General features: G+C 28.8%; 1 protein-coding gene across 1 annotated transcript in view; it reads left to right on the top strand.

The window, feature by feature from the left end:
• LOC111682897 (potassium voltage-gated channel subfamily H member 8) overlaps positions 1 to 24,874 on the top strand; it is a 227,754-nt gene that overhangs the window by 62,677 nt on the left and 140,203 nt on the right. The window contains exon 7 of the mRNA XM_046953397.1: positions 20,857 to 21,020. Within this exon, the coding sequence (XP_046809353.1) occupies positions 20,857 to 21,020 (164 nt within the window). The remainder of the gene's footprint in view (positions 1 to 20,856; positions 21,021 to 24,874) is intronic.

Raw genomic sequence — 24,874 nt, 5'->3', positions numbered from 1 at the left:
AAAAATTACATAACGAAACAAAATATAATAAATGTGTAATATTTCAAATAAATTTCTTGTACATAAACAGGCATAAAAGGGACATATTTACTTATACGAATTGTTAACTTTGAAAGTATCGTGAGTCCAATGGTTGAAATGAGATATAGAAGGTTTTAAATTTTAATGTTTTTAAAAATATGTGTGCGAAAGGCAATTTGCATGTACGTATCTGTTCTAAAATGTATTAAACATGTTCAGATTACATACAATTTTTATTAGAAACTTGAATGGAATATAACACTTTCAAAAACAATTCTCTAATTTAAAATTTTCTCTTAAAAATTTGGAATACTTAAGGGATCACATATAGTAATGCTTAAACCCATTTGAATGTGGAATCATACTTCTTTCAAAATTGACAGTTTATATATACATACATATATACTTAAATATCATTTTACTTATTAGAAAATCCATAATTTAACTTTGATGTTTATTACTTTGTAAAATGATGAAAATAAATAATAAAATAAAAACTTCATTCATACGTAAATAAAACCAAATTCCAATAAAAATGCGTTATTCGTACTATAGAACAGAAAAATTGTGTCTTTATTCGTACTATAGAGTAGACAATGCAGCAATTATGCCATTCGTATTATTGGACATTCGTAATAAAGAGGGTACGTACTATTGGACGTCCACTGTATGTGGAAAACTCATAGGTAATTTTGCTAAATCCTAACCAATTAAGATATCGAAAAATACCTTTGTACACATAAGTATAACCAGTAGATGTACAAATTGCATTAAAAAAATTTCGAATGTTAAAAAAAATTCCTCATTACCAAAATTCAAAACAGGACGATATGTATATTTACATAATTGATTTAAAAATAGATATAAAAGAATTTTTTTTATTTTATTTTTGGAATAAAAGCAAACAGCATTTAGTTCAATTGTTTGCAAAAAATAACTAAAACGAAAAAAAAAATTCCAAATTACCAAAATTCAAAACAGGACGATATGTATATTTACATATTTGATTTAAATCTAGAGATAAAATAATTTTTTTTTATTTTATTTTTGGAATAAAAGCAAACAGCATTTAGTTCAATTGTTTGCAGAAAATAACCAAAACGAAAAATTAATTCACATGTACACATGCAAAATAAAAATAACCAATTTTGGTTAATAATAACCAAAGTGGCAACACTGACTATAACTGTTATATTATCTCAAGAAAAACGAATTTTTGAATTAAATTAATATGGGAGGTGCCGCTCCTCTTATGGGTAGTCCTCCAATTTATTACTTAAAATGTTTACATGGATGTTAAAATTATTCATGCTAAATTTTAAGATTCTAAATGTATTAGTTTCCAACATTTTTGTATTTAATTTATATGGGAGGTACCACGCCCCCTAACGCTAGTCCTTTTATCCTAAAATAATCATATTGACACTAAAATGGCTCCGACAAAATTTGAGGACTTTAACTGTTTCATTATCTTAAGATAAACGAATTTTTTTATATAATTAATATGGGAGGTGCCGCTTCCCTCATGGGTAGTCCGCCAATTTATTACCCAAAATGTTTACATGGATGTTAAAAGTAATCGGGCAAAAATTTAAGATTCTAACTGTAATAGTTTCCAAGATAAACGAATTTTTGTATTTTGTCGCCTACTTTTTATCCCATATATTCATATTGACACTAAAGTGCCTCCGACAAAATTTGAGGACTCTAACTGTTCATCAAATGAAAGCCGAAATGTACAACTTGAAAAAGTCTTTAAATGCTTATAACTCCTAAACCAATTAAGAGACAGACGAAATTTAATATAAAACAAGTAGGAAAGTATAGTCGGGCATGGCCGACCATATAATACCCTACGCCATGAGTATATTTTTAAAATTTTTACTTTTTATAAAGAAACTTTTATGTTGAATATTTTTCCAAAATATTTAAGCAATTTATTGATAAAAAAACTAAAATTTCTAAATGAGGCTTTATATAGGTCAAATTGGGCCGATCCTCGGTAAATTTGGGAAAAGGATATATTTTTAAATAACAGTTAGTTTTGTTGAGTTTCATTACGATACAAATGGTTACAAGTCAATTTTAGACGTTTTAAGACATTTTTTGAAGGGGGGTTTGTATGTGGGCTAGGGTCAAATAAGGGCCGATCCTTACGAAAATCTGCAGTGTCATAAATACTTATGTAAAACTTATTTATGCCAATTTTTAGAGAGATAATAGAATATTTGACGTAATTATGGCATAAAAAGTTCAAATCGCGAGGTACGGTTGTATGGGGGCTAGGTGAAATAATGGACCGATTTCAACCATTTTCAATAGGCTTCGTCCCTGTGCCAAAAAACATGCTTGGTCCAAATTTCATCAAATTATCTTGAAAACTGCGGTCTGTACCTTGCGCACAAGGTTTACATGGACAGCCAGTCGGACAGACGGACGGACGGACATGTCTTAATCGACTCAGAAAATGATTCTGAATCGATCGGTATACTTTAAGGTGGGTATTGGACCAATATTTTTGTATGTTACAAACATCAGCACAAACGTATAATACCCTCCGCACTATAGTGGTGTAGAGTATAAATATATTTAATTAAACTTATTAGACTTCGTTTAAAAATAATGGAAATGAAAGCCGTTTAGAGTTGTTAACTAATACCTAAAATAGTATTTTAATGTAAAATATGACAACTTACTTTTTAATTCCATTTTGTATAATCCTTGAAGATAATTACTTTTTGGTATATATTTTATAAACTTCACCAATTAACAAAACCTTCATAAATGTTTTTTAACAGTTGACTTTTAACACAACACTGTCATATTGTTTCTTATTGCTTAATATTCACAATATATTAATTACACAATTTTTCTATGAATATTTAATTCAATAACTCATTTAAGTTTTACAGTGAATAATTAAACTTGAACATGACTGGACAAAACACAAAACATCACTGAACTGAGCCAAATTTCTGCATTATTTATTTTTATTTTTTCGCGCTCATGCTAAAAAATGGAGTATTTATATTTTTTGGTTTTTGTATTCTTCTTACTATCATCCGGAAGTAACCTAAAAGTATACTTCCAGATGGCGAAAACTAGAAATCAATGTATTTTGTTTTTGTAAAGTGTGTGCTCTCGTCTGACAATCGTCCAGAAGTGACTACAATCCTCACTTCCAGATGAATAAAATACAACATTAATGTAAAAACTCTTCAACTGTCTTCCAGAAGTGACATAAACATACAAATCAAGAAGATACAAATTAGGAAACAATGTTTTTATACCCTACACCACTTTAGTGGGGAGGGTATATTGGGTTTGTGCTGATGTTTGTAACATATAAAAATATTCGTCCTATACCCACCTTAAAGTATACCAATCGGCTTAGAATCATTCTGAGTCGATTAAGCTATGTCCGTCCGTCCGTCTGGCTGCCCATGTAAACCTTGTGTGCAAGGTACAGGCCGCAACTTTCAAGATAATTGGATGAAATTTGGCACACACGCCAAATTTCGAAGGACGAAGCCTATTGAAAATAGTTAAAATCGGTCCACTTTTTCGACTAGCCCCCATACAACCGTACCCCAAAAATAGGGCCTTTGGGCTTATAATTAACTTAAATGATATATTATGTCAACAAAAGTCGACAAAACTTAGTTTTATAGAACTTTAAATGACACTACCGATTTTTGTAATGATCGGGCTTCATTAGACCCTAGCCCCCATTCAGAAAATGACTTACAAACACTAATGACACTTTTAATTTCTACAAAAATAATATTGAAGTAGACTTAACTCCCTTTACCAATATTTATAAGGATAGGGCCATATTTTGCCCTACTCTCCTTGAGCCCTATTGTAAAAATCTCTTTGTGTCTCCTGTAAAATTTTTAAACATTTTGTTATGCCTTTACCATTTTTTAGGTAAAGGACATTTTGACTAATTCATTCATGATTATAAATGTCAACGTCGTCATCAACATCAGCGTAGTCATGGTGCTGTTGTCATTTTGTTCTTCTTACTACTAACATTGGGTATTAGTTGGAAATAAGTCAAATTTTATTTGCCTTAATGAAAAAAGAGCAATTTCTATCCTAATCGCGAATAAAACAATCTAATTTGATATAATCTGAGTGAATGAAAAGCGACCCTGTTTGGAAGAAACTGTTCCGCCTGTTTAATACTTACTTGATGAATCGATTTTGTGTCAGTTTCAAGTCACTTCTTTATAACATAAAAGTAGTAAATATCTAGTTTTGGCATAAAAATTGGGAAACTGGAAATTATTTTAATTTTACACTCTTTTATGTAATAAAAGCGACTTTTTCTTACATTATGAACAGTGTTGCCACAACAAAATTTTTTTTCTAACCAAAATTCGAATAAAAAATAACCAAATTAAGAAAAAAGTAAACAAAATTATTTTTATTTGTTTTATGTTTACATTTGGACATTAAAATAACAAATTTATTTTCTGAAGTGGAACTATGTTAAATTTCGTCGCTAAACTGGTATTATGAAGACAGTTATGAGCGTTAAAGTAATTTTCTGTACGGGATCTTATATGAGACGTATGGTCAATTATGGACCAATTCTCATAAAATCTGACAGAGATATTTTAGTTCCTTTAAATCTTGATTATGTTGAATTTTGTTGCTATATTGCAGTACATTCGCAGATTCGTTAACAAATGCAATTAATATTTGTTTTAAAAAATAACGCGTTTTAGCGCAATTTAAATATACTCCACATATGACTTTTTGGAAATTTTTTATGTACAGATTTATGTACAGATTTGGAGATTTCGTTCGAAATTTGGGTTTAAATTATAATACCATGTAGCGGATGTTAGCATTACATTCATAACTTCAGCAATATTTGTAAACGTAATCTATCCAAATTATCCGACAAATTGACCAAAATATAGAATTTAAGACAGTAAAATAAAAATATCATCTAGAAAATGTAAATAAAGAACTAAAAGTCATGGTGATATAGTAGAAATCAAAGGTCATGAGTATCAAATCTTTGCATATATCGCGATTATTGTTCGTCGTACGAGTTTAGATGTTATTAAAACTTTTGTATATAATAAATTTCATTTTCCTGCCGTGTTACTTAAAAATATCAGTTGATTAATACTTTAAAGATATTGTGATACAATTCTTGCATCAATTAGCAGAAAATACTTTATTTATTCTTATTAAATCATTTATCTTAGAATTTCGGCAAATTAGCACAGTATTTTGTTTATGCGAAATTTCAAATAGGTATAGAAGTTGCAATTATACTTTAAACTTTAAATTTAATTTGGAGGACATAATCTACGAAGTACGTAGACTATTCTTACTAAATTTTTTTTTTTCATACAAGTATCGTGAGTTCTTTATATAAAAAGTTCCATTAGAAATATTAAAGAAAGGACGGACGAGTTTGGATCAACCCAAAAAGTGATTTTAAGTTCATGGATGCACCAAAAGGAGAGAGAGGATTCATTATTCATGGTGTTAAATTGACTAGTGTAATATTACGGTGTTGTTATGATTTTAGTCAACTCAATTAATATGTGGAAAACTCATACCAATTAAGATATTGAAAAATACCTTTGTACACATAAGTATAACCAGTAGATGTACAAATTGCAGTAAAAAAAATTTTGAAAATTGACTAGTGTAATATTACGGTGTTGTTATAATTTTAGTCAACTCATTTAATATGTGGAAAACTCATAGGTAATTTTGCTAAATCCTAACCAATTAAGATATCGAAAAATACCTTTGTACACATAAGTATAATCAGTAGATGTACAAATTGCAGTAAAAAAAATTTCGAATAGTAAAAAAAAATTCCTCATTACCAAAATTAAAAACAGGCCGATATGTATATTTACATAATTGATTTAAAAAAAGAGATAAAAGAATTTTCTTATTTTATTTTTGGAATAAAAGCAAACAGCATTTAGTTCAATTGTTTGCAAAAAATAACTAAAACAAAAAAAAAAAAAATCCACATTACCAAAATTCAAAACAGGACGATATGTATATTTACATATTTGATTTAAAAATAGAGATAAAAGAATTTTTTTTTGTTAGCAAAAAATAACCAACACGAAAAATTAATTCACATGTACACATGCAAAATAAAAATAACCAATTTTGGTTAATAATAACCAAAGTGGCAACACTGATTATGAATAACATAAAAATTATTTAATCTCTCACATACACAGAAAAAAATCAAATTCAAAATCAAACAATAAATTCATGAAGCCGTGAATTTTTTTACGAAATTCGTAAAATCAAGAACTCAAATTCGTTAATTCTTTATTGAAAAAATTTCATGATTTTTCTTATGAAAGTAATATACTATTTACGAAAAACATAAACAAATATTCGAAACATTTTCAGACAATTATTTTACTAAAACAATAACGCAGGTTATTTGTATTTATACTGAAATTCAAGTAATTTTTTGTCTGAAACAGATGAATAATTTATTGTATTTTGGCAATAGTAATACCATAATTTCTTATTGAATCTATAATAATTTTGTTGAAAATATATATTGAATTTTAACAAAAATTATACTAATTCTAAAAAACATTTATTGAATCAGTAAAAATTTTTAGTGAAAATTAAATTTATTTCAATAAAGTGTTTGTTAAAAAATATTTTTCTTCTGTGTGAGAATCAAACAAATTTGTTATAAACCCAAACAAAAATATTTATAAAAATCGAAATTAAATTTAAGCAAACGATTGTTAAAAAAATTGTGCATATTTTTTTCTGTAAATTTTTAAAATAAATTAAACTTATGTTTTTTATATATTAAATTTTAAATTAACACAATTTATTACAAAATCAAAATTAAATAAATATATTTACTGCAATTTTTCTTTTGAATTTTCAGAGCAAGAATGATTTTGCATTAAATTCTCTTATTAGCGTATTAACAAGAAAGAGTTTTATATTCGGCTGTGCCGAATCTTATATACCCTTCACCATGATGTGTTAAAAAACAGTCAGTACGAATTTTATTACCAAAAATACCAATTGCAAAACGGTAAGGTATCAAAAAGTCCTCTTTTATGGCTTAATCCAGACTCTACAGACATTTTGTAGAAGGAAAAAAGTCCCCTTTTATGTGTTCTCTCCTAATCCGGCCTCTACAAACTTAATTTTATGTTTCTAGGTTCGATATTATAGAAAATTCAAAAAGTACTTTTTGTAGAACGAACAAGTACCAAAGAGTCCCTCTTTGTAGGTTCTTACCTAGTCAAGGCCCTACATGCTAAATTTCATGTTTCTAGGTTTAATATTATAGAAAATTCAAAAAGTACCTTTTGTAGAACGAAAAAGTCCCAAAAAATCCCCTTTGATGTGTTCTCGTCTAATCCGGACTCTACATACTTAATTTCATGTTTCTAAGTTCATTATTATAGAAAACAAAGGAAGTACCTTTTGAAAAACGAAAAAGCACCAAAAAGTTCCCTTTTATGTGTTCTGATCTAATATGGGCTCTACATACTTAATTTCATGTTTCTAAGTTCATTATTATAGAAAACTCAAAAAATACCTTTTGAAAAACGAAAAAGCACCAAAAAGTTACCTTTTATGGGTTCTCATCTAATTCCGAATCTACGTACTAAATTTCATGTCCCTTGGTTCAATATTATAGAATATTCCAAAGGACCATTATTGACCCTAACCCCTATATAACGTCCCCTTCAGAAAATGACTTTGCTCACTTAAGAATACAGCGATGAAATTTGACAAAAGTAAGTATATTACTATCCAAAACCTCTCTTATGTGGATCGGTTCATAATTGACCCTACCCCCATATAAGGTCCCCTTCATAAAATTACTTTAACGCTCATTACTGGTTTCAAAATACGAGTATAGCGATGAAATTTCACAAAAGTAAGTTTTATACGAGGCAAAATCTCTCTACCAAATTTTATGTGGATCGGTCCATAATTTATCCTACCCCCATATAAGATCCCATTTAGAAAATGACTTTAACGTTAATTATTGGCGTAAAAATACGAATATAGCATATAAATTTAACATAAGTATCTTAGGAACCAAAACCATCAAATTGTATGTGAATCGGTCTATAATTGACCCTACCCCACATATAAGGTTCCCTCCATAAAATTACTTTAACGCTCACAGAAGTAAGTTTTTCACAAGCCAAAATTTCTTTACCAAATTTTATATGGAACAATCTGAAAGTCTCCATCAGAAAAATACTTTAAGACCCATTACTCGCTTAAAAATACGAGTATAGTAATGAAATTCGACTCAATTAAGTTCCTTACTAGCCAAAATCTCTTAACGAAATTTTATTATTTACCTGTCTATAATTTACCCTACCCCCATATAAGGCCCCTTCAGAAAATGACTTTAAAACTCAGTACTGGCTAAAATACTAGCTGATTTATGATATTCGACAAAAACCAGTTTTGTATAAGCTAAATCACTCTACAAAATTCTGTGGGGATCGGTCCATATTGTTCCTACCCCCTATTTAAGATCCCCATCAGAAAGTCCTATAGGAACCGAAATCTCTCTACCAATTTTTATGAGGATCAGTCCATAATAACATCACCCAATTTAAATACAACCCCCTCCTGAAAATGACGCGAAAAATAAAAGATTCGGCATAGCCGAATATAACACTCTTACTTCATATTGTAAGGTCAAAAATAAAGATGTAAAAGCATTTACTAATATTTAAACTCTGTTCCATGTACTGAAAGAAAGAGCTTGCATTACACAGGGCAACACGAAAAAAACTAACCATATACTGACTGTGGATACTTTATAATTTATATACTTTGTAATTAATATACTCTATAAATAATTTAATATTTAAGTTTTCATTGAGTTTTAAATTTGAATTTTAAATTTGTGAGAATATAAAATATATTATTATTAATTTGTCACAAAAACTTAAAAATATAAATAATATTTTGTCTTATAATATATTAATAAAAATAGTAATTTTATAAAATTATAACCACCAAAAAATTAATAGTAATTTTATAAAATTATAACCACCAAAAATTGGCGATCCTGCCAGGAGTATATATTTAATGTAAATGTATATATAACTCTTAAATGCAAATTTTGACCAGTTACGAGAAGTAATTCTATACTCAAGATATATGTAATTTTTAAACGCAAATGTTGACCAGTTACGATCAGAAATTTAACACTCAAGATTTTAAAATACCAAGATTAATTTTTTTTTAAATATAAGCAAATCACTTAAAATAATTATTAATCAAGATTATCAATATTGGACAATATTTATTGATTACAAACTACATATATATATGAACTATCAGTACCTTATGAATAATAATTTACGAGAAACTTATTAATTAAGAGGATGATACTCAAAATTTTCTATTAAGGAAGGATAAAAAAAGAGAAAGAATTATCTAAAAATAAACTGTCATTGGTATATATTAAAAATAACTTTTATTTATTTGTTAATTTTGTTAAACATTTAGTTGTTTGTTGTTTTGTTAATTGGTTTGTTTATATTATTTTTAATACCGTTGTTAACTCTTCTGCCGAATAATGTTGCCAATTCGTTCACCCTCGCGCAATACTTCCCAAACTCAAAACAGTAGTAATATACAACAGATTTTAAATGATGACACAAATCCTAACACCACACAACAAATACAAACTCCTCAAACACAGAACCCTCCTTTAGTCAGTTATTTTCCACAATCAAATTACGATCTGTGTGCGACTTCTGTCAAACTTCCTCAGTTTTGGACAAATTGTCCTGATGCGTGGTTTAATTCATGCAGAGATGCAGTTTACAACCAAGGGCATATCTTTAGATAGGACAAAATATGAACATATTATTACAGCACTTCCACAAGAAGTAATATTAACTGTTCTAGATATCATACAGAATCCACCACCTAATAATCTTTATAATAATCTGAAAAAGGTATTAGTAGAACGACATTCACTGAGTGAAACTTCCCGGTTAGAGAAAATATTGTCCGACAGTGAAATGGGTAACAGAAAACCATCCGAATTTTATCGCTCATTGTCTCTTTTAGCTGGAAATAGTTTTAGTCCAGATATCTTAAAGAAATTATGGTTGAGGAAATTACCAAAGAGTCTTAATGTAGCTTTAACAGGATCAAATCATAACGACATTTCCGAAATGATACAATTAGCAGATAAGATATGGGAAGTATGTTTAATGGCGAAGTGGCAAATATAAAAGAACATAACCCAACAAACATTGAACATGTAGTAGAAAATTTAACAAAAACTTTGTGTGAAAATGTGACGAAACTATGCATTGAAGTCAACTCTCTTAAAAAGGAGTTAAATGACAGGCAAGCACGTTCTTCTTTTCGAAGTAGGTGTAGGAGAAATTCACGTTCAAGAGTTCGTTCTACTAGCAGAGATTGGCTTTGTAGATTTCATTACCGTTTTGGAGATAAAGCTATTCGTTGCGAACAACCCTGTTCCAATAATAAAAATTCGTCAAACTAATATCTCCCATTGTTGAGGCGACAAACAATGGTGATGTAAACTCAATGTCTCGTCGCCTTTTTGTTTTTGATAAGATCAATAAATTAAATTTTCTAATAGATAGTGGAGCAGAAGTTTCAGTTTTACCTTCCACTAAATTCCAAAATAGTAACAAATTATCAGACATTGTTTTAACCGCGGCTAACGGCTCTAATATTTCTACGTATGGAAAAAAACTTCTCACTATTGATTTAGGCTTACGGCGAGAATTTCCATTTATATTTCTTATTGCTAACATTTCGAAACCTATAATCGGTGCAGACTTTCTTAGTAAATACGGTCTTTTAATAGATGTAAAACACAAAAGATTATTAGATTCCCTTACTAATTTAAGAGTAAATGCAATATCATCCACATGTAATATATCATTACCTAAATTATTTGCGAATGATAATAAATACACTCAATTATTAAAAGAGTTTCCCTCATTAACTGCGGAACCAGATTACACTAAACCTGTGAAACATTTAACGGTTCATAGATTGAATACCGAAGGTCTTCTTCCATTTACTAAGCCTCGAAGGTTAGATCCCTTAAAATATAAAGTAGCTAAGACGGAATTTGAATTTTTAGTCAAAGCTGGAATTTGCAGACCATCAAACTCTTTTGTTTCTTCAGCACTTCATCTTGTCCCAAAAAAGGATCCCAACGATTGGCGACCTTGCGGTGATTTTAGAAGACTTAATGCTGTGACAGTTCCGGACCGCTATCCGTTACCCCACATTCATGACTTAAATATGAATATGCGAAATAAGAAAATCTTCTCGAAATTAGATTTAATAAGGGCTTATCATCAAATACCAATGGCAAAGGAAGATATTTACAAAACTGCAATAACTACACCATTTGGCATGTTTGAATTTTTACGAATGCCATTCGGTTTAAGAAATTCAGCTGAAACATTCCAACGCTTTATAAATGAAGTATTTCGTGGATTAGATTTTGTTTTCACTTATATAGATGACGTTCTAATAGCTAGCGAAAGTGAAGAGGAGCATTATGAACATTTGAGAATAGTATTTCAACGATTAGATGAATACGGATTGAACATAAAACCGGGTAAATGTACTTTCGGAGTAGATAATATAAATTTTTTGATTCACAATATATCCGAAAAAGGTATTCAACCATCAGAAGAAAAGGTTTCAGCTATAAGACAATTTGAGCGTCCACTATCAGTTAAACAGATGCAAAAATTCGTTGGTATGGTAAATTACTACCACCGTTATATACCCAATTTAGCGCATAAAACCGCGATCTTACATGAATTAATGAACGATGCTATTAAAAAAAGACGAAAAGATTTAGTATGGAACGATAGTGCTATCAATACATTTGAAGAGATTAAAAATAGTTTTGCGTCTCGCGTTCTTCTAAATCATTACAATAAATTTGCAAATTTAGCATTAACTGTTGACGCTTCAAATATTGCTGTGGGTGGTGTTTTACAACAAATTTTTAATGGTAAGGTTGAACCCTTGGCATTTTTCTCAAGAAAACTTACTACGGCGGAAACAAAGTATAGTACATTTGATCGCGAATTACTAGCTATATATTTAAATATTAAACACTTTAGATACTTATTAGAAGGTCGTATTTTTGTAGTTTATAGCTTTGCCCAAAGTCATGTACTTTTTTAGTTATGGCCCCCTAAGATTTTGGGCCTCGGTGTCATTTTTGCAAATCGTTCGGTTCGTATCATAAAGAACCAAAATTTAATTCAACATTGAGATACAATCAGTGTTGCCATATCGGAATTAAAAGTGCAATTTTAGCACTTTTTTCGTCAGCTTTTTAGAAAAAAGTGCTAGATGCTTTTTAGAATTTTTTTCATTTTTTGCTAGAAATTTTTAGTGCATTTTTGGCATTTTTTCTTCTATTTTGCACTTTTTATAAGTAAAGAACTTTAAAGTTTAATTTGTTTAGAGAACTGCAAAAATTTAGTTTTGAGATGTTTTGTGAAATTTTAAGAAAATTTTCTCAAAATTTTTTTTGCATATGTTTATTGTAATTTATAATTTACACTGTAAATTAAATTAAGAAGTGAATTATTTTAATATTATTGTGCAGTAATTGTGAAAAATGTTTGAAAAAAAAATAATCTAAAAGAGTGTTGTTTACTAAAAGTTTGGTGTCACTACAATGAAGTGACTACATGATAAAAAGGCTAACATCTTTCAAAAACATTTTTCAAAAAAATCATTAAAATTTAAAATATACAATAAAATAAAAATGTATAAACATGTAAAAACAGGTAAAAGTTCGGGAATCCCGAATCTTACTCACGCACCAACACAACACGTTTTACCAAGATTTGCTCATTTATTAGATTTATGCTAAAATTTTAGTATCGTGTATCGGTTTTATTTTCGGAATACGATCTTAATGGTTTGGATCGCGGACCGAGCTCTAAGAAGGATGTTTTAAAACAAATAATTTTTTCGAATGTATCATAATACTAATATGTTTTAATAATTTATTAAGAAAAAATTATTTTCTGAAAGAGGATTTACATATATAGAGGTAAACTTGATTATGAACAATTTCATCGCTGCAGATGATTTTAAGCGAGTTATTATGGACGCTTGGATATAATATAGATCGATTGTTTTGGAATTTGATAGACCAATTTAAGATCTTATAAAACTTATTAAGATTTTGGGGTTCTTGTGCTACTTTTGGAAACCTATCAATCAACTCAGAAAAAAAGATTCAATATAACTAGTTCTTTTTATTCTTACTTACCAAATTTTTTAAATTTATTTTTCTTATTTTTTAATTTCGAAAATATTATTGACAATTTATATGTCTATGGGGCACTTCACGTCAAGTGAACCAACTTTTGAAATCGATGTCTTCCGATCGATGAAATTTGCACCATAGTTAGTTCTATTCAGACACAATTTTTCAACAAGATCGCTCGTGAACTTTCTAAGTTAGAGGCGGTCAAAATTTGACATTTTGGCCATGCAGGTGTTTTTTCTCATCCATGTAACTTATTACCTATTGTTCTTAGCAAAATGGGTCCCAAATAGTTTAGATAGCTATTTATGCAATCTTTCGAAAAAAATTAAAAAAATTTAATGAAATACTTTTGATTTTTTTTTTTAATCAAAAACATTTTTGACTTTTTTTCAAAATGGGCCCTTTTTATTTTTTTTAAGAAAGCTTAAGTCTTTTCCTAAGCGACCTATATGGTCGCTTAGTGGGATACGAGTGGGATATCTATAAAAAATATTTTGTAACTCAATATTTAAAATTATTGATTTTTTTTGCGAGTGGGATATCTATCAAAAAAAATATTTTTTAACTCAAGATTTTAAATTTTTAAATTTTTTGCATAATCAAAAACTTTATTGACTTTTTTTTAAAAAAATGGACCCATTTTTTATTTTTTTTTTGCTCAGAAGAAAGCTTATGTGTTTTCCTTTAACACCCTTTTTGTCGCTTAGTGGGATATCTATAAAAAAATGTTTTGTAACTCATGAAAGATGTCCATTAATGGGGGTTTTACTATTGACAGTGCTAATTTTTATAGGAAGTAGGGTTATTTATACATACATATATGGGCCAATTCTCATAAAAGTCTGTTGGAAGATTTCAGGTCCTTATTTGTTTAGAATTCCATCTACTTGTATTTTGAAGCCATTAAGGAGCATTAAAGTCATAAAATATGGTAGAGATTTTAAATCAAAATAGTTTTATGTCGAATTGCATTGCTGTATTCGTATTTTTCGCGTCATTTTCTGGGGCGGAATTTATATGGCGTGGTGTCATTATGGACTGATCCCCACAAAAATTGATAAAAAGAGATTTCGGTTCCTTTAGAAGAAATATTAGCTTACACGAAATTAGTTTATGTCGAATTTCATAATTTTGAACTGATTACGGAAAATTATTTAAAAAAAATGAAGAATATTTTTGGTGCAAAAAATAAATATTCTAAAAATTATTTGGCATTTGGTTTAGTCCATTTCAGAAATTTTTGAAATTTGTATGCCCCTTATAATACAATAAAAGTCATTTTGCGGACCAGAAATACACTAACAACAATTTTAATAATTTTTATTTAAATTGCCGAATTTTTCACACCCAATTCCAAAAGATTGCAGAAAAAATGTTTGAATATATTCCACTGAGATCAAGATTTTTAATCGCAGGTAGGGAACGGAGGACCATTCACAAAAAAATTGTTTTTTATTTTTCCCGTATTTAGTTTATTGAATCGCGTCGTTTTAGCGGTATTCCTCCTAAGAAGTGGCCCTTGGACCACCCTAATGTAGAACTAAAGAAAAACCAAATGGAATTAAAAAATGTTCAGGAAACTTTTCATTTTGGCGACCTTACCTGTCATTCCTAGGAAGTTCACATATTCTAGAAAGTTGTTTATTGAGATCTTATGTAGTTAACTGTTTTTTTTAGACGGTTTGCTACTTGAAGGCCCGAACAAGGAAAAAATTTAAAAAACAAGTAGTAAAGTATACCCACACCATGAGTATATTTTTAAAATTTTTATTTTTTATAAAGAAACTTTTATGTTAAATAATACCATAATTCCAAAATATTTAAGCAATTTTTTGATAAAAAAAACTAAAATTTCTAAATGAGGCTTTATATAGGTCAAATATGGGCCGATCCTCGGTAAACTTCGGAAAAGGATATATTTTTAAATAACAGTTAGTTTTGTTGAGTCGATTTATTGAGTCGATTAAGACATGTCCGTCTGACCGGCTGGCTGGTTGTCCATGTAAACCTTGTGCGCAAGGTACAGACCGCAGTTTTCAAGATAATTTGATGAAATTTTGACCAAGCATGTTTTTTTGCACAGAGAAGAAGCCCATTGAAAATGGTTGAAATTGGTCCATTATTTCACCTAGCCGTACCTTCCGATTTGAACTTTGTATGCCATAATCATGTCAAATATTCTATTATCTCTCTAAAAATTGGCACAAATAAGTTTTATATAAGTATAAATGACACTGCAGATTTTCGTAAGAATCGGCCCATATTTGACCCTAGCCCCCATACAAGCCCCCCTTCAAAAAATGTCTTAAACGTCTAAAATTGACTTGTAACCATTTGTATCGCAATGAAACTCAACAAAACTAACTGTTATTTAAAAATATATCCTTTTCCGAAGTTTACCGAGAATCGGCCCATATTTGACCTATATAAAGCCTCATTTAGAAATTTTAGTTTTTTATCAATAATTTGCTTAAATATTTTGGAATTATGGTATTATTCAACATAAAGGATTCTTTATAAAGAATAAAAATTTTAAAAATATACTCATGGTGTAGGGTATTATGTACATGGTCGGCCATGCCCGACTATATTTTCCTACTTGTTTTGGACTTTATATGTTTATATGATAAGAGCAACATACAGTGGTGTCCGTATATGGTTATTCAACCATGACTTAATAACTTACACACAGTGTTATTTAATTTCTTTTGTTTCCACGGAATATATGCAAAGGTTCACTTTGCATTTAAAATTGGAAATAAATGCATATCGTGTTTAATTTTTTTTTTTTCAATTTTATTCATGCAAAATCCAGAAATTTTATGTTATTTTTTATCACTACACTAAAACATTTTACAAACTTTTCTCCCAGTGCCTGAAATCCAAAAACACAGAATAAAGTGATTGTAGTGTAGAAAGAAAAGCCTGTTTAACAGCTTAATTACAATTGGAACTATAACCGCTGTTAACAATAAGTTTTCATTTCATTTTGTATGGGGAGCAGTTTTGCCACTTTGGTTATTATTAACCAAAATTGGTTATTTTTATTTTGCATGTGTACATGTGAATTATTTTTTCGTTTTGGTTATTTTTTGCAAACAATTGAACTAAATGCTGTTTGCTTTTATTCCAAATATAAAATTAAAAAAAAAAACTTATTTTATCTCTAGTTTTTAATCAATTATTTAAATATACATATCGTGCTGTTTTGAATTTTGGTAATATGTGGATTTTTTTTCACTATTCGAAATTTGTTTATTACTGCAATTTATACATCTACTGGTTATACTTATGTGCACAAAGGTATTTTTCGATATCTTAATTGGTTAGGATTCAGCAAAATTACCTATGAGTTTTCCACATATTAAATGAGTTGATTAAAATCATAACAACACCGTAATATTATTTTATTTACACTAGTCAATCTAACACCGTTAATAATGAATCCTTTCTCTCCTTTTGGTGCATCCATGAACTTAAAATCACTTTTTGGGTCGATTTAAGTAAAAACTCGCGATACTTATATGAAAAAAAAAATTGGTGGGAATAGTCTACGTACTTAGCAGATTATGTCCTCCAAATTAAATTTAAAGTATAATTGCAACTTCTATATTGTATTGTATACAAAAGTTGTAATAACATCTAAACTCGTACGACGAACAATAATCGCGATATATGCAAAGATTTGATACTCATGACCTTTGACTTCTACTATCTCACCATGACTTTTAGTTCTTTATTTACATTTTCTAGATGATGTTTTATACTAGTTTTTATTTTACCCAAATTTCGAACGAAATCTCCAAATATGTACATAAAATGATAAGAATTCTATAATATAAAATTGTTTTCCAAAAAGTCATATGTGGAGTATTTTTAAATTGCGCTAAAACGCGTTAAAAACTCAGTTATTTTTTAAAATAAATATTAATTACATTTGTTAACGAATCTGCGAAGAGACATATATTTATTGTTGAAAACACGTTAGAGTCGAAAAGAAACAAGATAGAAAGCTGAAATATTTTGCCAAAATATTTTTTTTGACCCAGTTTGATTTGTATTGAAAATGCGAAATATCGGTCAACGATTTCACCTAGCCTCAATATTATGCCCTATTCAGAAAATTACTATATTGCTTAAAAAATCATCTATAGCGATGAAATTCATTATAAAAAGTTTTATTGGAAATGTATTTGTCAAAATTTATGAGGATCGGTATATAATTGAATCTCTCCCTCATAAAAAGTCTCCTCTGAAAATGACTTTAAAGCTTATAATGTACTGCAATATAGCAACAAAATACAACATAATCAAGGTTTAATGGAACTAAAATATCTCTGTCAGATTTTATGAGAATTGGCCCATAATTGACCATACGTCTCATATAAGATCTCTTACAGAAAATTACTTTAACGCTCATAACTGTCTCCATAATACCATAGTATTATAAAGGGGAAACCGAAAACATGCTCTAAAAAAGTGTTTTAAGCGCTTTAAATATGCCGTAAAAAACTCAAAATATACTCTTAAAATTTAAAAAGTATGCTCTAAAAGTAAAATTTTTAATTATTTTTTAACATTAAAAAGCTCAAAAAGACAGAAATTGTAATAAAATAATAAATGTTTAGTTATATTTCATCCTACAAGATTTTTTATAATTGATTCATCTCATAGTTTGAAGAACTAGTTTAATAGAATTCCGTTTTACGTTCAGATAACCAATAAATAACATGAAACCATTTGGACCCCAAAAAACATAATTTCAACCGACAAAGTTTGACACATTTCTACCAAATGTATTCATAGCTTCTAAACTGACATTTTAATCGGTGTTGTCATAAATTCCAATAATTAGTTTTTTAAACTATAAAAATGGATTGGTCTCATGAAAACAAAAGTAATAGGTTTTAGGTCTGATTTAAAATGTAATGCTTTATTGAACAAAAAACTTTTTTAAGTTCTACAAACGAATTTTTTTCAAAATTGTAAAATAGGCTGAAAAATTAAAAATAAAAAAAATTAAATTTTATTTTTTTTAATAAAGTTTTGAAAATGTAAAAAACGAAAAAAGCGAAAACATCAAAATATGCACTAAAAGAGTAAAATATGCTCTAAAAACTCGAAAATATGCCTTAAATATGCTAAAAAAGTCAAATCATGCAAAATTATGCTCTTATGGGTAAAATATGCAAAATGCTCTAACTAACAAATCGTTGCCAAAATTCTTACATTGGTCTGAAACGTATAAATATCTTATCCATGAGTCTATACGACGCGCCACAAAAAACATGCATTTGCATATTTTGGTTTCCCTGATTATAACATAGTTCCACTTCAGAAAATGAATTTGTTATTTTAATGTCCAAATGTAAACATAAAAGAAATAAATATAATTTTGTTTACTTTTTCTTAATTTGGTTATTTTTTATTCGAATTTTGGTTAGAAAAAAATTTTATTGTGGCAACAAAAAACAAAAGGTACTTTTTGAATTTTCTATAATATTGAAGATTGAAACATGAAATTAAGTATGTAGAGTTGGAATTAGATGAGAACCCATAAAAGGGAACTTTTTTACTTTTCGTTATTCAAAAGGTATTTTTTGAATATTCTATAACATTAAACCTAAAAACTTGAAATTACGTATGTAGAGCCCTTATTATGTGAGAACATGTAGAGGTAGTTTTTTTGTACTTTTTCGTTTTTCAATAATATATTTTTGAATTTCTCTAATAATGAACCTAGTAGCATAAAAATAAGTATATAGAGTTGAATTTTGTTGAGAACCCATAAAAGAAAACTTCTTGGTACTTTTTCGTTTTTCTAAAATGTAATAATATCTTCCTGTAATAAACTACAATCAATTACATTATTAAAAGACAAATATTTTACATCATCTACATACATCAATATCTTCGAATTTTATAACGGAGGCTAAATCATTCAGATATAACACAAAGGACCTAAATGATAGAGGTATAAGTTCCCTGAAAAAAGTCTGCAAACATATCAGATATAACAGGCCCCTCAGATGATACAACATCATTGAATTTCATAGATGATGGAAATCCACTTCTAGGATCTACTTTTATCTATCCCTCATTCGATGTAAATAATCAGAATAGCACTTACGATTCAAAGTATTAAACCAAGTACGGACAACTGAATATTTAACATAGTTAACTGTAGAATGATTTTCAATATATTTCCTAAACAATCTACTTTTAAGATTACGAACCCTTTTCAGCTCTTTTGTAAACCAAACAGGAGCATTATTGGTCCTTCCAATATTAACTAACGGATATATAAAAAAGATGAAATATTCAAATCAAAATCAGTACTGAATTGCCAAGGCGAACTGCTCAAAAAATTTCTCATTAAATATTCATTTGTCCTTCCGAACATAAACCGTTTTTAATGCTATTATTAGATGAAGGGACACTAGAGAAATGCGAAATATCCAGTAAAATCAAAAGTGTAGGATGGTAAGTATCTTCGGGGTATACAAATGGTAATGATCTCGACAATGATATATTCGAAGAGTTAGAAAGGACAAGATCCAAAAATCTACCACCTTTATTAGGTATATTATTATATTGGATAAGACAAAACTCAAATAATGAAATAAAAAATGCATCCCCTAGATTAGAGGATGATAATGGAATTAGTCGGGAAACATCCGGACAAAAGATCCAAGTTACCTTCGTAAATTAAAGTCACCAAGTACGATTAACGTATCCTTTGCGGAAACTTTTGATGCAACAACACCAATCAAATAAGAATGTTGCGAATAAACGTCAAGAGAGGATTTCGGTGGAATATACGAACATATTATAAATATAGAAGTATTCATAAAAGATAACCGAACACATATAAATTCAACATTAATAGGAAAAAACATTACGCTCGGATAAAAAAAAAACTCTGAACAGCAATTAAAATGTTTTTCTATAAAATCTTTTCAAAAGCAAATTTTAATTATAAAACTTAATTAAATTGTATTTGAAATATAACTGTAAATGGTCAGAATAATATTTATGTTCCAGTTTACTCTCCATATTAATTGGCAATAGTGAGATTTGTATTTGTTACAGTATTTATGCTACAAACTAGTTATCCAGGATTTGTAACAATCTTAAAATATTTTACACGGTATATATAAAGTTTCTGATTTCTGACTACTTTTGTTTAAGCTCGTCTCTGTACTATCAATATATTCATATGTAAATTTTTTTTAAGAATGCACACTTTGAGTGTATTAATTCCCAGCAAAAACTTGGTAATGAATTGCAATATGTAACCACGTACATATTAATATACTTTTCAATGACTACTTCATATCTTTCTAATAACATATAAGTACTTCAATAATGTGTTATATAGCAAATACTTTTAAACTCATTAGTCAACTTTTTCGATAAGATATTTTTTAATTATTCTTTGTTTTCCTCGAAACATTTTCAAATTGTATTTAAGTTGTCAATAATGTTGTATTGTTTTTTATTTTCAGATATATTGCTTAATTTTAGAACAACTTTTGTTTCAACCAAAGGTGAAGTTGTTTCCGATTCTAAAATGATAGCTATTAATTATCTAAAAGGATGGTTTGTGGTGGATTTATTAGCTGCTTTGCCATTTGATCATTTGTATGCTTCGAATTTATATAATGGAGAAGTAAGTTTACAAGAAAAATTAACCTGAATATTTTTACAAACAAATAGTTAGTTCGAAAGAAGGAGATGTACATTAGAGTGTGTCGAAAAAAAGATGAGTCATTCACTAGTACGATTAAAGATATGTTAATAACATTTCCACAAAAATAAAAAATATTTTTTGCCACGCTTAGAAATGCCGCCCGTTTTGTATTTTATATATTACGCCGCCACTTGAAGTCCGATCGTAACATAACATATATCAATATTTATGGCTATACTGCACAGTGGGGCAGAATGGAAATTTTTTGGAATAAATCTGGCGTTTCTAAACGGCTGATCCGATCGGGATAAAATTTGGCGTGAGCATAGCCAAGGAGTATTCGAGTTTAAGTTTTGAAGATGAACCCCGCAGATGCCCCAGGGACGGAGCTGTGGCAGCTCAAAGTAGGGTACCTACGACATGTAAAATTTTTAAACTTGTGCCATTTTTTGTTTTTCACCCAAATACAAAGATTTTATATTTCCTGAAAGCGCTCGACGAGATCTTGAAAAAACATGCTTGGACATACTACTTATCCGAGTTATAGGCATTTAAAAATTTGTGATACAAAATTTACCATACCTTGGTTCGCCTTTTTTGAATACCGGGCGTAATTTTGGACAAAATGGACTCAACTTTTTCTTGTTACTTAGACAACAAAATTTCCAATAATATACAAAAAATTTCAGATCAATGTCATTTACAGATCCAAAAATTTTACGTTTTTTAATTTAAAAATTCAAAAAATTTAGATTTTTGCCGTTTTTTTGCCCAAAATGTGTCTTAACTCTTTTATTAATAAAATAAAATTTTCTTAAGAACATATAACAATTTATAGTTTTCTAAAATTTTCTTTACGCAGAACGCTTTGGCGTAAAAAACTTGTCCTATTTTTTGAAAATGTTGCCACTGCATCCTTTCGAATATGACCTATTTTTTATCAAAACTTCAACTTTGGGCGACATGTTCTAAAATCCCAAAGCTGGATCAGAAAACTGAAAGCAGTTTTGGAAACCTCAATATGTTTTCTATTTACTCCAAAAGTATTTTCTCAGCCCTGAAAGAAATGTAACAAATCCCATTTTTGGATTTTTATTCCTATTTTTGGGAATTGCGGGATGCCCTTTGACCTTTTCAGTTCTTTTTTTGCATTTTCCTTTTGAAATGACAAATTTAACAAGCGTTGAAGATTTCATTGAGTTCTGTTCATAAATAAAGATTTTGTCATATATTACATATTTGTTAAATTTCTAAAACTATGATTTATATCAAAATTTTAATAGGGTCGCAGATAGATACAACAATTTAGTTCATATTTATCCCTTAATATCTTTTTTTAGTTAGATATGGAAATTCTTGACCCTCTACAAAAAATTTCAAGCCAATATCTCAATTACATTCAAAAATATGTTCATGTAAACCTGTGTCCTTTAATTTCATCTTTTTCATATTTTAGTATTAAGTATGACAGAACATACATTTGGTGTTGAATAAAATATTTGGACAATTTTTAAAAATTATTTAGATAATTATTTTATTAAAGACTATAACATTGTATATACAATAAAAAATATAATTTTATTATGAGCCACGCACAACAACACCTAAATCACCCCACACAAACCACCTTTCCCGCCAACCGAAATATAAAACACAATTTAATACAATATCATCAGTTAGTATAATAGCTTTTTTATTTGAACTGTTTATCTTAAACATAATACAATTAATTCTTACAACCTACTTATATAGTTAATTCCTAACACTACTTATTTTCTATAAAATAATCTGTCATATCGGTATACATATCCTGAGGTAATATAAGTCCTTTAAATCTTCCTCGTTTGAGATGATAGAGTTTCATAACAAATCCATCTTTTTCGCATAGTTGAAAGAACAGGATCAAAGATAGAAGTAAACTATTAAAAATATCTTCATTCTGTGATTGCCTGGAGCATTTCTCTTAAGCTGAAAAGTTGAACATGCTTAAAATCTCGATTCCTCGCTTCCTGGCTTCTTCTGTTAACTCTCCAAGTGGAAGAATATTCGATTCAATTATTATTTGACCATGACACAATACTTTGTTTACTGTTGGTGTTAGTTCCCTCCATGGATACAGAGATACAAGTAATTTAGAAATTTCAGATGTATATTCCCCAAATCGATTTCATTAATTTTATGTTTACTATTCAGTGCCATTAAAATAGTGTTAACTCTTCGAAGCAACTCCTTGTCGATTCCAGTTATTTTTGAAGTAATTTCAAAATCGCGAAAAACCTTCTCGCCGTATTACCGTCATTTGTACTACCGCAACTTGGAAGTGGTTTGTCGATGTTTAATCCCATCTGAACTTTAAATTCTTTTTGGATTCTGCTTTTTTCCGCAGCTTTCAGTTCTTTCAATTCTTCATTATTTTTTGTTGATTTAGTAAGATTCTCTGGCACACTTCTATATTTGAGGTCGTATGCTATGTGTAAAAAGTAATCCAAAAATCGTATTCCGGCATGAAGTGGTGAAATTCCGAAAGACAGGACTTCTTCATTAATACTTCTGTTTTGTCTATATTTGAGAATTGCGACTTTTTCTCATTACATATTGAGCATCTCCAGAAGGAAGAAGTTTCTGTTATGGTATTGCTGACCTTTCTATCAATCATTGTTAAGCTTAGCTGATATGATACGTTAATAGAGAATTCCTTTGTGTGACCCTCTTTTTTTGACCTTGAACATAAGTCTTCGTATGACTTGCAAGGCGCTCCTGCTGATGTGTTGTAAGTTGAGATTTCCGTAGTAGTTTCCATCCAACTACAAAATTTTAATCGAAATTTCTTTTGATTTCCATCCACAGACTTACTTTTTACATCAAAAAGTTTTCAATTTTTGATATGCCTGTTTTGTCTACTTTTCTACTATATGTAGTTTTTATATAATTTGAAATGTCTTCAATTCTTTCTGACCCTTTTGAAGATACACTCCATAAAACGGAACACAACTCTTCGTACTTTAATGTAATCTTCATTGTAGATTTATTAAATATGGTACTTAAAATCTGAGAAGTTTACTTATATACCAATTCTTGTCATTTCCGATACAGGTATTCCAAAGTAAAAAATTACGAACTGTCTACCTATTAACATTTAGGACTATATTACTATAACCTGTAATTCAGTCATTGATATTTCTTATTAGTGAATGAAACGAAATTATCATTACCTGTATATTTTTACCTACATGATCATAAACGAAACAACGAAATGATCTGTCGAAAAAATTTAGGTAAAAAATAGTTATAAATTTCTGAAAATTTAAGCATAATAGGACCTTTCATAAATAATTTTTAAAAATTGTCCAAATATTTTATTCAACACCAAATGTATGTTCTGTCATACTTAATACTAAAATATGAAAAAGATGAAATTAAAGGACACAGGTTTACATGAACATATTTTTGAATGTAATTGAGATATTGGCTTGAAATTTTTTGTAGAGGGTCAAGAATTTCCATATCTAACTAAAAAAAGATATTAAGGGATAAATATGAACTAAATTGTTGTATCTATCTGCGACCCTATTAAAATTTTGATATAAATCATAGTTTTAGAAATTTAACAAATATGTAATATATGACAAAATCTTTATTTATGAACAGAACTCAATGAAATCTTCAACGCTTGTTAAATTTGTCATTTCAAAAAGGAAAATGCAAAAAAAGAACTGAAAAGGTCAAAGGGCATCCCGCAATTCCCAAAAATAGGAATAAAAATCCCAAAAATGGGATTTGTTACATTTCTTTCAGGGCTGAGAAAATACTTTTGGAGTAAATAGAAAACATAT

Source organism: Lucilia cuprina, chromosome 6 (genome assembly GCF_022045245.1).
Source record: "Lucilia cuprina isolate Lc7/37 chromosome 6, ASM2204524v1, whole genome shotgun sequence".
NCBI classification, from domain to species: Eukaryota; Metazoa; Arthropoda; class Insecta; order Diptera; family Calliphoridae; genus Lucilia; species Lucilia cuprina.
Note: the sequence above shows the minus strand (reverse complement) of the source record. Positions and strands in the feature narration are given on the sequence as shown.